A 15028-nucleotide genomic window follows, 5' to 3' on the forward strand; every position below is an offset into this window, starting at 1 on the left:
AACTTAAAGAAGTTTATGATGTTCTACTTTAATGACAAAATAAACTACATGATTAAAGTGGAAATTTCGAGATTGAAGTTGACATTTCGTGCTTTTTGCCACTGTGTGCCTTTTTTTTCTCTGTACCCTAATAAGCTTTCATATGACACTCAGACAGTGGGCTACGACTCACCTTTTCACGGCGACTTTGATATGTGACAAGTTTTTTTTTATTTCCGGCCCTGTGCAACTTTGTGAACGTGAGCTTTCAAGTTTCTCCAACATGCTATGTCACTCGATCAACTTCCTTTTGTTGATTATATCACGGTTTATTTGAACAAATAGTATGTTTTTCCTTTGCCTCCACTTGGTATTCGCTGAAATTCTTATATTTTCCCTTGTGCTTTTCCCATTGTCTTTTCACAGAAGGCTGAGCTTAAGGGTGATTTATATTGATTTGTATATTCAAAGAGGCGTAATTCTGGGAGGAGTTGGGGCGGGACAGAAGGCGCGTGCATGTGCGTTAGTTTTCACGCTGATCGGGATTTATGTAGCGGAAGAACGTGAAAGTTGGAGTACGCACAGATTCCTGCATCTGGATTTTTCTGTGTGTAAGCACATTTCGGCGTTTGTGCTTATATCATGTTATAGTGCGAATTCTACGCACAACGTTATATATGAGGCCCCTGATGTTGAAATCTCAACTGAGGTACTGCCTGTGTGGAGTTTGCATTGTCTACCTGTGTCCGCTTAGGTACGAATATGTGTGAACTGCTGTCTTGTCTGGATTGGCTCCTGTTGCATTTTATTGGAGTCACCTGAGCTTGCAATACTAGTAGTTTATTTAGAATGTCTGAATAAGATTTAGAGATGGGCTCTTTTACTTCCCTTGGAAGTAAAAAAAAAATACCCAGGGCCCATAAACTTATTGATCAGGCCATGGTACCCTCCAGCTAGCTGCTTGGTCTGAGTGTTAAAATCGATATGATGTATTTTCAGCCTCATAGATGGCAGCATGTGATGTCAACCAGTCTGCAACAGAGGCTGCCATCAATCAGAATTAGAGGTAAACAAACAAACAAACAGAAGAATTGGTAGTGTTGTTACTTTACCAGGTTTTAAAACATAATGTTCATTCTTTTCAGAACCATGGCGGAAAATATTGACTTTCTAGAAATGCTATTCTGTAAGGTATGCAGATCTCTAAACACTATTCTTATACTAATCAAACAAAATATTTTCATAAAATAATTTAATAAACAGAAGAAGAACAAAGGCGATAAGTACCAAAAATATGCATGTATCATAGATGCATATTATAAGTATGACTTAATCAGCAATACAGCAGTTCAACAAACAACGTCTCTAAGCAGATATTTTACATGAAATCCGTACAACCTGAAGGCTGTCAGGTGCTTCTGGAAATAAGCATCGCAAATTATTAGATTGTTTACTGCAGTCACTACTCTTGACTTTACCACTTCGACACATTTGGAATACAATTTAAAATGGAAGATACACATAAAAATAAATTAGCCACATTCTTCTGACACATGACAGTTGTTAAATGAATCACTTTGTTTTCCCTTCAGGCTGTAATACAATTAGTTTACTTGAAATTCACTATTTTTTATTTGCTCTTCACACAATGGAAATGAATACATTTGAGGTTAACTGTTGAAGTAGGAAATGTCTAATTTGTGAAGTTATACTGCTTGCATATGCTCACAGATTATGCATAACACTTCTATAATAAATAAACTCAAGGGGCTATCAAGGCTCTCTACTTACAGTATTTACTTAGGAAAATGCTAAGGACTCCATAATCAACAAACTGGAATTTCACTCATTCCCAAATGATGATTATCTTTTTGGGTTATTAATTAGTAATAGTAATGGGAACAGTGTCAATTGTATAAATTGTTAAATACCTGGACCCATTAATTACAAATATAGCATACTACAGTAATTGTTATTATAACATTTACAATATAAAGGAAGAAGTAAGATTATACTCTACTTATAAATAAATACATTTAAAAGGTTTTTTGGATACCTGTCTTCTTACCTACAGGTCTGGTCACAGGCTGCATTCCCAAATAATGCACATGGAATTTCTGTACCAACTCTGTCTTTGGAGTTGGAAAGTCTATAGAACAGGAAAAGAAGAAGATGAAATCGATTTCAAGTAAATTAAGAAACAAAAAAGTCATTTCATGCTCAACCTTAGAAGATCCACATTAAAGATTAAAACCACTATGTTGTACATTTTCACAATTAGCCTTTCAGTAACTCTACCAACAATATTTCTAGCAATTTATAGGAAGTTGTTCAGCATCAGCTTAGGACAGTGTTATGTTAGCCATGATCTGAGGAAAATTGACTTATATGATTAAATGATTATCTTAATAAATGATTATGTAAACCAAACAGAAAAATGCCACATAAACACTATGCTGGCAATTAAAATTGCAACACTGGGGAAATTTCATCTTTATTTCTGAAACTTGCAGGGTGGACAGGTTATGGTAGTGTGTGAAAATGATTACATGTGTAGTACATATGCAAATAACATGTGAGAATTATACCCCAGGACTTTCCCATAGTGGGTATGAAAGGAGTCTGGAAAGGTAACCTCATTGAGTGACTGCTGGCAGTTAGTGTGCTCTTAGAGAACAAACATACCATCATGAAAGGTACAACAAGCAAAAGTCCTGCTCTCAGACTTTGAAAGAGGGACAATTGTTGGAATGTGGGAAAGTGGATTATCCTTCTGGGATATCAGTGCCCAGGTTGGACGGAATGCAAGCACAGTAATAAGACAATAGCGTCAGTGGGTACAAGATGGGTATACCCACAAAATGGAGGGATCTGGAGTGCCCCAATGCACAAATTAAGGGAGATGGACTGAATAGCCAAACTACAGACACTAGTCCAACAGTTAGTTTCTGTCACATATCAATTAAAGTCATACACACTGTTCAGCACAATTTACAGCAGTGTTGCCTTCTCACTCCTTTAGATACCTTTGACTCTCGACCACCAGCATTTGTGACTGCACTGGTGCCAAAAAATACCAACAATGACAGGATGACTGGCATTGCATTGAGTTATCAGAAGAGTCCCATTTCAATTTATGGCACTATGAAGTCATGCATTTTGCAGCACCACATGGGCCCAATACCAGGTGTTGAGGTGTGGGTGTGCTATTGGGTTCTACTCCTGTTCCCACTTCATACACATTGCAGGTACCTTAGCTAGCCAACGATACATCACAGTAGTACTGGAGACTGAAGTGGGACCCTATCTGCAGAGGTTTCCTGGTGTCACAGTCCATCAGCACAATGCTTGAGGACATGTGGCACAACATGTCCTAAACTTCCTGGATGATCACCATGTGCCATTTCTTCCCTGGCATGCCAGAAACCATCTGTTGTTACCACAGATGAACTAAGGGGACATATGCAGGCTGCATGGCATGCCATACCACATATACACATCAAATGTCTTTTTCTGCCCACGCCAGACCATATATGATCATTGTTCTCGACCTGTGGAGGATACACCAAATACTAATGATTATGCATCCTGCATGTGTGCTTCTAATCATGAGCGACAAGTACCATAAGTAGTCTGCCATATAAATATTGCTTTAATAGCTCATGTCTATCTTGGAGTTGCAATTATAATAGCAGCAGTGTATATTGTTACTTACTGATAATGTAATCAGGGCGATATATCACAAAGTAAGGGCATAAATCAGCTGGAAGAAACCTGGTCTTCTGAGATTCTACAGGAGTTTTTGAAAAGTGTCCTGACTCTTCTAAGTGTAAAGTGACTGACTTTTTTTTCTTGTATCAGGGTTTTGCTCATATAAGTGTCCCTGTGATCTTTATAAGGATATTTAAAATATATTTTGATAACAAAAGACAATTCAGATGTTATCTATAAAAAAGGAAATGCTGGTTATGTTGAGGATGAAAGATATTCTGCTATTTGTATAAAGAAGTATTTTCTTAAAATTTTTATGAAATTTACTCCTAACCATTTCCATCTGTGACCAAATATTCTAGAAGAACAGCTGGCATCTGCCTTACTTGCTTTCGTTTCTGAGATGTCATCTCCTTTCTTGGCTAAGCTGAAAAGCTCCTTCAATTGTTTGTCATATATCAACCCCTAGTCCTATTCTTCTAGTTGTTCTCTCGATTTTCTTTAGTGTACTTTGTCCTTCCATTAGATTGATTACATCTTAATCTTTGATAATTGCTTTATTACTCTATCTCTAAATTAAATAGAGATATGTGTAAAACAGTTTTGTATTTTTCTGTCACTAATAATTGTGAATCTGTATAGAAACTCCTTTTCTTAGTGAATTGCAGTTTACATCAATAAACTGAACTAAACTGAATAAAGAGAACAAGAATGAATACAATACTCCAGATGTGATCTCATAAAGGCATTACGAAGTTGTGAGATACTATTATCCATGCATTCATTTAAAGTACTTTGCAAGTTCATTAATTCATATTTTTCACACAACTCAAGCCTTCCAGAACAGAACCGCAGTGTTTTCTGGGAAGTGTGTATTCACTTATCAGACTTTTATGAAGGGTATACTTAGTTGATTGATTAGTAACATTCTGAGTATAGTGAAGATCTTGTAGAAGGGCAGATAGAACTCAGGGACGAGGAGGCATGCTTCTAAGGTCTTCAGAAACTCTCTAATTACACTGCAGTTTAAAAGTAGCAGATAGCTACTAGTTTTACATTTGCACTGTACATTTAATCCATCCATCCATTTTCCTTACCTGCTTATGCAGGGTAGGATTGTAGAGTAGCTGGAGCCTATCCTAGGGTGCCAGGCAGGATCAATATCTGGATGGGGCATGTGTATTTAATTACAGTAGAATCTCGATTTTTCAAGCTAATGTGGACTAATTCTTCCTCGGATAGCTGAAAATTTGGATAAAACAGGTGGCTCCTGTAGTGTTGACACTGACTTGAGAAAGAGGGGCCTAACACAGGGATGATTAGCTGACATCACCAGAGACATTTACTGCTCACAGTAGCCAGGGACAACTCTGTGCCACTGATGGATGGAAGTCTCCATTTAGCTCATGCTGCAACACACTCACCACTGAAACAGAGGCTGCGGGTTCTCTGTTCACTACATCGCAAATCTTAAAAATGAGATGCTTCATAGTGCGAGTCCACGGCAATTCAACTGCCGATAAGTGGATGAGTGGGGTGTAAAATGGCAACATTGCACAAAGAAGGTGGGGACTGACAGAGAGTAAGACCAGTTGACATCTTCAGGGAACTGCAACACTCACAGCAGTCAGAGACAGGCTCTGCAGCTTGACAGATGGAGCTCTCAATTTAGCTTACACTGTCGCTGAGCCAGAAAACGTGCGCTCACAGTTACCACCGGCTGATCACCACAGTGCCTCGAAATGTATAAACACAAAAATACTAAGTGAATGAAACAGTACAACATGTGCACACAGTCAATGCTGTCGGCACACTGACGATAGCCTAGGAAGGGGTGAGAGAATCACACCCACATTCCCACAATATCCAGCTCTTTGACCTCTTGCTCTGTACACTTGTGGTTAAAAGTATAGTATTTACACGCTTGGTACAGTATTCACAGCAAAGCTTTTAGGAGTTATAAGAAAAGTAGTGTATTACTCTTACAGGTTCACCATGGATAATGTTAAACCTCAGCAAATTAGGGTGCAAACAATCAGGATTTTACTGTATTAATTTAAATTGCTTTTTAATGCAATTTTGATCGTATTATGGATTATGTAATTCTCTTAATTTTTCTTCTTTTTAAATTTTATATCCTAGAATACTACTAAGAATTATATAAACAAATAAAATAAAAATAAATAAAACAACTAAGTAGTTATTTGATGCCTGACAGAGGTTGCTAAAATAAGTTTTTGGCTGACGCATGATTTTGTTTTCTTACCTTGCAAGGGGACATCCAGGCCCACATTAATTCTGTCTTGCAAAGAGCTGCCTGCTACAGCCTTTGCATTCTTACGTTCTGCCATAATCTGAAGAGTAAAACAAAGAAAATTAAAGAAATTACTATGTAGAATGCAGTGATGTTTCTGATAATAATGGTTCACATGCCCTCTAACAAATCATAATTTACTTTCAGCCCAGATGAAAGAGAAAAGGTTCAAATTACTTTGATATAATCAAAAACACTGACACAACAAAAGACTATAATTTAAAGATACTTGTTTTAGCTTCTCAACTTAGTGTATATCAAGACTCACACATTTGCTCAGTACTAAAGTTTGAGGGAAACAGGATTAAAGCATAGATTATATTTGCAATACCTAACCACTTGGTCTAGGTTTTTAAACAAGTTTAACAGATCCACTACGACGAATCTTAGGAACAATGTACACTTGGGACAATTTCTGGGTACACATTCTGTCTTACATTAAAATCAAAGCATTTATACTGTCAGAGTACATCAAGGAGACACGATTACTGCAGGTATCTATACTATTCCTTATTAAAGACAACAAATAGAATGGAGAAAACATTTTTAAAAATATTTTCAAATTTCTGTACTAATAAGTTCTAATTGGTCTAGTACAGAGCACCTGACATATTCTCTAACTGTATGTCTGAGTTGTGGTCTTGTTTGAGGGAATTATGATTTCAGCTCTTCTGTAATATTAGAAGGTTTACTTTAATATTAGTTCTTTAATCAGGGCACTGAATGTTTCTTTACAAAGAAAGCTGAAAGCACATGGAAATATTTATCTAGACATGCATTAAAATGTAGCACCTTTGAAATCGACAGACCTTAGCTGAGCTTTATTTTGAAAATATTAGCTATATGTTAATCCTGGGCTCAAACTCTGTCCATGTTATCGGCATTTCTTTCATGGGTATACTATTAAGTGGTTAATGTGCTGATTAATATACAGTACTGCACCTCTACTCAATGTCCAAGATTTATGAGAGATTTAGCAGAAAATCACTCAATTAACATATGACAACTTTCTTGACATTGTTAATGATGAATTCTACATGTCTCCTCTTTTTCTCATCTAGCCCTCCCATGTTTAATTTAAAATATCAAACACTGTGCACATGACCCTCCATTTGTCAAAGCTAAAAAAAAAATGGAATGCTATTTTCTCTTTCTTGATGTTTCTGTTGACATGGATGCTCACAAGTGGCAAAGGTTTAAAATGACATATTATTTACATTAAAGTAGTTAGGCATGTTACACTATACACTATTCTAATATTATCTCACAATGTTAGTTAATCACTGATATATTGGCATTAGGAAAAGTTCAGCAGACAAAATGCAATCTGAAGTGTGATATATTTGTCAATTAATAGCTACTCCAGCAGAAGGAGCTTTAAGCGCCTTTATCTTTTCACTAGCTTGTTAAAATCTGGGAAGATGACATTGCATGGATTGTGACAGATCAGAAGAGCGTTTCATAGCAGTGGAAACTAAATCTTTTTACAGAACGGTAAGTTGCTTGCCAATTTGAGAAATGCAGGTCTTGTTTTTACATTCCGTTCTTATACAAATCCCACAAACATATTCTTCTACAATAGTTACAGAAAAACTGAATAATAAGAGCACAGGTGGTTAGTTGCAAAATAAAAAATGCAGACTGACTTTATTCAGCACAATATGAAAGGCACATTTTTACCCTTGACAGTACTTCATGGTAACCTATAGTTGTGTAGAAAGTTTTTTGTTATTTCCTTTATAGTTCTTGGTTCATACCTTAAATTACATGATGTACATGCCATGTACTTGTATGAAAATCAATTTTTATTCAAATTAATAAAATGATCAGATTATTTATGAAGACTTTAAAATTTGCCAATATAGCAATTTGTTTAAATGTAAAGATTAATTTTTATGGATTTTAAAAATATAATTTTCTCTTTTGAGAGTCAAATTTGAGTGATCTTTGTATTTATATACAAAAAAATATATAAAAAATAGTGACAAATTTAATAATGTTGGTTTACTTTGTTCCACAAATTTTGTCTTTATTATTGGATCAAAAATAAGAATGCCAGTTGGGTCCAAGTCTGCACTCAACTTTTAGCACATTTCCTCCAGGTTCTGGTAGGCAACTTTGGCAGCTGGAAGTAACTTTCACACTAGCAACACTATAAATAAATCAGTAACAGCAATACAAATGCTCCAACTGTTAGATCTCTGAGTATGTGGTCCATTATGTGACAAATGGTATCAGAAGATTAATTGAGAAGTACTTAATTCAGCACCAGTCCACTCACAGCAATGCTACCACAGGGTGGTTTTTAAATTAGTTTAAAAAAAAAAAGGATAGGATATAGGTACTGTTCTAAAAATGTTTATTTAATTGGAAAATAAAGCAACTAAAAAGTTACACTGTTCTACATAAACATACTGTAAAAGTAACATGTTATTAATCTGTTTAAATGAACTGCCTTCAAACACACTATCATTGGAGGACTATTAAACATGCAAATCATCTTATCAGTCCACATGTTCAGTTTCCATTTCCATCTTAATTTCCCATATGACCTTGTGGTGTGAGCAGTCGGTGCTTTTCTGTTAGGCCTTTAAACAACTAAGGGAGTATTTTCTATAAGCTGGACAGCTGGGAAATTAATTTTCCAAAAAGGTTTTCTAAGACAACATGGAAAAGTATATACTATATCTTAGTAACTTATGTATGTTATTTATTAAAATTAGATTACCGATGAAGGGAAGGGGTACTGGGGGGGTCTAGTGAGAGAGGGACAGGGAGGTTAAGTTTAAGTGTAGAGTCTGAAATCATCACTTTATTTATGTGGAAGGTCTTATTTTTAAATCAGATACATGAAACTAGACATACCTGTACCATGTATTGCTACATTGTAAAACATATAACTGAGCAGATCTGTAGTAAGGGATTTACAAGGGTAGCAATGTGGTAATGCAGAATATATTTCAAGGTTAAATATCTTTGGCATCCTGGGTTCGTACCATCTTCTTTCATACCTGTGCTGTTGAATATGTAGCAGGTGTTTTCTACATGCTCATAATAACTTTTATATGCTACGTATCATATTTAACACGCTGGGCTGCGTAATTTCAAATGGACTGATTATATACTCCTGCGTACCTCTACAAAGCTAAGAATTACAGTGCATCCGGAAAGTATTCACATCGCATCACTTTTTCCACATTTTGCTATGTTACAGCCTTATTCCAAAATGTATTAAATTCATTTTTTTTCCTCAGAATTCTACACATAACACTCCATAATGACAATGTGAAAAAAGTTTACTTAAACGTTTCGCAAATTTATTAAAAAAAAAAAAAACGAGAAATCACATGTACAAAAATATTCACACCCTTTGCCATGAAGCTCAAAATTGAGCTCAGGTGCATTCTGTTTCCCCTGATCATCCTTGAGATGTTTCTGCAGCTTAATTGGAGTCCACCTGTGGTAAATTCAGTTGATTGGACATGATTTGGAAAGGCGCACACCTGTCTATATAAGGTCCCACAGTTGACAGTTCATGTCAGAGCACAAACCAAGCATGAAGTCAAAGGAATTGTCTGTAGAACTCCGAGACAGGATTGTCTCGAGGCAGAAATCTGGGGAAGGTTACAGAAAAATTTCTGCTGCTTTGAAGGTCCCAATGAGCACAGTGGCCTCCATCATCCAAAAGTGGAAGAAGTTTGAAACCACCAGGACTTCTCCTAGTGCTGGCCGGCCATCTAAACTGAGCGATCGGGGGAGAAGGGCCTTAGTCAGTGAGGTGACCAAGAACCTGATGGTCACCCTGTCAGAGCTCCAGAGGTCCTCTGTGGAGAGAGGAGAACCTTCCAGAAGGACAATCATCTCTGCAGCAATCCACCAATCAGGCCTGTATGGTAGAGTGGCTAGACGGAAGCCACTCCTTAGTAAAAGGCACTTGGCAGCCCACCTGGAGTTTACCAAAAGGCACCTGAAGGACTCTCAGACCATGAGAAACAAAATTCTCTGGTCTGATGAGACAAAGATTGAACTCTTTGGTGTGAATGCCAGACATCACCCTTGGAGGAAATCAGGCACCGCTCATCACCAGGCAAATACCATCCCTACAGTGAAGCATGGTGGTGGCAGCATCATGCTGTGGGGATGTTTTTCAGCGGCAGGAACTGGGAGACTAGTCAGGATAAAGGGAAAGATGACTGCAGCAATGTACAGAGACATCCTGGATGAAAACCTGCTCCAGAGCGCTCTTGACCTCAGACTGGGGAGAAGGTTCATCTTTCAGCAGGACAACGACCCTAAGCACACAGCCAAGATATCAAAGCAGTTTCTTCAGGACAACTCTGTGAATGTCCTTGAGTGGTCCAGCCAGAGCCCAGACTTGCATCCGATTGAACATCTCTGGAGAGATCTTAAAATGGTTGTGCACTGACACTTCCCATCCAACCTGATGGAGCTTGAGAGGTGCTGCAAAGAGGAATGGGCGAAACTGGCCAAGGATAGGTGTGCCAAGCCTGTGGCATCATATTCAAAAAGACTTGAGGCTGTAATTGCTGCCAAAGGTGCATCGACAAAGTATTGAGCAAAGGCTGTGAATACTTATGTACATGTGATTTCTCAGTTTTTTATTTTTAATAAACTTGCAAAAACCTCAAGTAAATTTTTTTCATGTTGTCATTATGGGGTGTTGTGTGTAGAATTCTGAGGAAAAAAATGAATTTAATCCATTTTGGAATAAGGCTGTAACATAACAAAATGTGGAAAAAGTGATGCGATGTGAATACTTTCCGGATGCACTGTATCTATTATGTCACTATTGTTTACAAAGTCACTAAAAAACAAGAAAACAGATTTGTCTTTGTGCTACATGTGGTAATTTTTAGAAGGCAGCATTTTTGCTGATATTCATTGCTACCTGAAAGTAAAGCTGTATTCACTTTTTTAAAGACAACGGGAGTACAATTATGGCATAAAATGCGCCCTAAACTTCAAAATTTTACTGTTGCTCTTTACTCTCAGACGTGTGCCAGAAAGTGTCTCAAGGCAATGCTGAGATAAGACAGAATGGAGACTGGCAGTCACCCTTCAGTGACTTGTTAAATGTATGCAGAGGCATATGATTTTATTTAATGCCGTATGTTTATTCACTAAATATTTGGTAATGTCTATGATTCTCATATGAAAACTTCACTTTTTACTTACATAAAATATCAAAGGTGGACATTTCATTAAGTTACTTTACACAATTGAAACTGAGTTTCATATTAGAATATTAGCTTGTTTCATGATGTCAGACTTATTTGTATAGGGCTTATATAGTTATATTTTGTGAAGATGCCAAACTAACTATAGATGGGCTACAGAAGATGCTACTTTCCTCTCAATACTATTTCTCATACACTGATTAATAATTAAAAATATTTAAATAAAAAGAATGTCCTTATGTCTACCTGTTATAAAAATAACTAACATAAAAAAATAACACAACTGGTTTCAAACGAGATGATATTTTGCTAGTTTAATGAGGCAACATTTTATTACAACTTGGGTGGCATTTTGTGAATACTGACAAATAATTCATCTTTAATTCTTAATTTCAGATAAGCTTACTCTCTAAGTCTTTTCTGCAAAAATTAAACTGTAGTAGTTTAGTTTAAGGTTTCAAGTTCTGATACTAAAAGCAAAAATGATAATAGGTCTTGCATTACGCAGGTTGAACTACCACCCAAATACAAAGATCAATAACCTGAAGAAACTCAAATAAACTGATGCAAAAAATAAACAGGTTTTCTCGCAATATTGATTTCTTCACTGATTGCTTGGCTAGTTTTCTAGTAGTTCATTCAGTTAGATTTTGACAAAAACATAATTTTTAAAATTTTATTAGACTCAGGCTGAAGCTGGAGAATGAGGTCACACATCTCACGCTCACAGTCGGTAGCTATGTGGAAAGTATTATACACATTACACACTGCACATCAAATAAATCTGTTTTTTTTGTAGACTACTAACCACTGGAAGAATTAATTAAAACAGAGAAAACATACCAACTTATTAGAAAATAAAGATATTTAAAAATGAAAACAAAAAAGGTGGAAAGATGCCCCAAAGCAATACTTTTAGGCTACAGTCCTATAATAGGGGACATAATGAATCATGAACACTCACCTTGGAACAGATTTCGTGAAGACTGGTTGCAATCGCCTTTGCTGGTGTGTCACATCGGAACACATGACATTTTAATATGCGGGTGTCTTTGTCTCTGGCCACATAAGCAAAGTCCCTAGAAGCAAAGATAAATAAATCAATTCAGAAAACGCTTATATATATTAAAACATGGGAATGGTTGATTTCACATCTTAAAATTTAAAGCACTGGAAATCAGGTTAGAAGAATCGACTTTACTTGATGTGAACAAAGGACAGAATGGGTGTGTTCAATATGATAGATCAGAATGAAAGAAAAATATATAAAAGAACATTAACAAACATATAGCAGATGTATACAATAACATATAACTGAAACCTTTTTCCATCACATCTTTTAGCAAATATAGAAAATGAATGTCATATAGAAAATGTAACAAACAGCATGATGGGTTAATATAGAAATGCCTGTATAAATGAATTTCAAGACTAAATTCAACACTTCCCTTGATGAGCAATGAAACTAAAGATTAGGTCACTTAAAAACCTAATAAAAATACAACCCTATAAAATATGTGGCAACTCCCTAGACCTCGCAATAATGAATTTCTTTCATCAGGCTGTGAACTCTACAATAGGGCTCTGAGGCTGCATCATAAAACAAAGAATAGATTTTGGGGATATAATTAAGAAGACTTTCTAAAATACATTATACAATGTATTATATATCCTTTGCACTGGATGGCAATTACATGTAGCAATTCAAAGCCTATTTAAAAATTAAAAAAGAAACATTCCTGTCAAAGAAAAAGCCTAAAATTAAATAAACTGCTATGCTTTATTTCTCAGAAATCATTCCTATTTTCAATGCATGATATATGAATAGGGATGTTTATATATACTGTGTATATATATATATATATATATATATATATATATATATATATATATATACACACATACATACATACATAGATTTATCACTGCAGTCTTTCTTATATCATTAGTTTGAAAATTCTTTCCTAATGCTATAGTTTTTTTGCAAAATTTTTTAAAAGCTATTTTGAAGCCTGTTACTTGGTGCTGTTGCTTGGCTATCAATTTCAGCTAATCGGGCATTTATACAAATCAATAAACCTCCTCTGGGAGCTATAGTTCTAACGATGATTTATGTATATGTATACCATATGCTAAAGAACTACATACATGAGACGTTAAGTATAGCTGCATTCATCAAAGGAAATACAAATGGCTTACTGTTAGAATATAAATTACCAGCTCTGTGAGTGAGAGATGTTTAATTTTCCAAGATTTACATTATTATGTTAACTATTGTCTCCCAAATGGATAGAGATGTTATTTTTTTGCTTTCATGAAAGGAGATATTTATTTTTTCGTTTTGATTTTTCATTTGACACACATTAAAACAGCTATTTGTGACTTTAGTGTATTTATATCAAAATATGATTAATATCTCAATTAACTAACTATGAGAAGGTTCCTAGGTTGATGCTGTAGTTGTTCTATGCTACAAGCATCTCTCAGTGACTTCTTTTTTGTGACACAACATGGCCAAGTGCACCCTCAAAGCCACAAACCCCCTTCACTCCCAACATTCAAGTTAAAGCCGCACATATAGGTTTTCCCTACTTTAGTTTAAAATAGATATTGATGTTCTTAACAAGTTATAGTTTCCATTGATCTTTTATCTCTTCTTTTAGTGTTGTGATCTGGTTGTTTTCATTGTAAATTGTTTTGTGATTGTACTCTTTGAAAGGTGCTAGTTTTTGTTAATTTGGGAAGCTCTTTTGTGATGTCCATGTCAGGAATATCACAGCCAGATAAAGCATAAACACATACAAGAGACTGAATGCTCCCGATACTTTGTATTCCTCATAATGTTTTATGAAGCAAAACATTTTTTTTATTTTACCTCTTTGATGTCATTTTGGTTTCATAGTTCCTACAAGAGCAGGGTCTTCTTAAAAAAAGCGTAAAAATATTTACAAAAATAAGTCAATGATGAAAGATCATTTTAATTTTCTTCAATTGGGAAGACATAAACATAATGTATATAGGATGTGAAGAATAGAATCTATCAGGTTATCACCCAAAATGTGTTCTTTACAAAAATAACTAGCTTGCCCTATCAAATAGTTCACAATGCCTGGAGTACTACTTAAGGAATTTTAGTGTAATAAGTGTACTTTCTAACTGTTTCATCTGTAAATGCCAAATGAAAGCAGGTTACTACCCTATTAACTAATAAGTAATCAAATGAGTCATGTTATTTTGTTTATCATATCTGACATGAAAGTGACTATTATGAAGAAACTACTATGTAAATTATTTATACTGTAGATGTGGACTTGTTATATTATTTACTTAGTTATGTCTGACTTATAGGGATCGTGTGGCAAGTTAGCATATTTTTCATAGATGATGCCTTTCATTTCTTGAAAATGAATTTTGGCTTTTTCTTATAATTATGCTGTCTCTTTATCTTGTATCCTTGACTTTTCTGCCAGACTTTCTTTACTTACACAGTAATATATACATTTTTCCTTTTTCAAACAGAAACACACACACTTACAAATACAGGCTGTCATTGACTTACTTTTGAGGTTATACTTTATGAAACCTGCCATCTTTTTTATGTTTCTATGGATGCCAAAAATGTACATTTAAAAACAGTACTGTGTCTTGCATTACTGTATACCAGGACCTAAAATGTGAAGCTTGAGCTACCAGCTGAACGTCCAAATTGAGGGGGCTGGTATGTTTAGACAATGTTAAAAAGTAACAGAATTAATGCCTGTGTATGCAGAACAATGAACATATTTATGATAACCATTCTAATTTAATTAGATATTATGACAGTATC

General features: G+C 35.4%; 1 protein-coding gene across 14 annotated transcripts in view; it reads right to left on the minus strand.

Moving 5' to 3' along the window:
• apbb2b (amyloid beta (A4) precursor protein-binding, family B, member 2b) overlaps positions 1–15028 on the minus strand; it is a 336334-nt gene that overhangs the window by 14991 nt on the left and 306315 nt on the right. For 11 of the 14 annotated variants that reach the window (XM_039751336.1, XM_039751338.1, XM_039751341.1 and 8 more), the window contains 3 exons: positions 12167–12281; positions 5957–6044; positions 2036–2128 (listed from right to left, as the gene is read on the minus strand). In XM_039751336.1, coding sequence (XP_039607270.1) covers positions 2036–2128; positions 5957–6044; positions 12167–12281 — 296 coding nt within the window. The remainder of the gene's footprint in view (positions 1–2035; positions 2129–5956; positions 6045–12166; positions 12282–15028) is intronic. The other 3 variants (XM_039751343.1, XM_039751342.1, XM_039751348.1) reach the window with 1 other exon arrangement.

Source organism: Polypterus senegalus, chromosome 4 (assembly GCF_016835505.1).
Source record: "Polypterus senegalus isolate Bchr_013 chromosome 4, ASM1683550v1, whole genome shotgun sequence".
NCBI classification, from domain to species: domain Eukaryota; kingdom Metazoa; phylum Chordata; class Cladistia; order Polypteriformes; family Polypteridae; genus Polypterus; species Polypterus senegalus.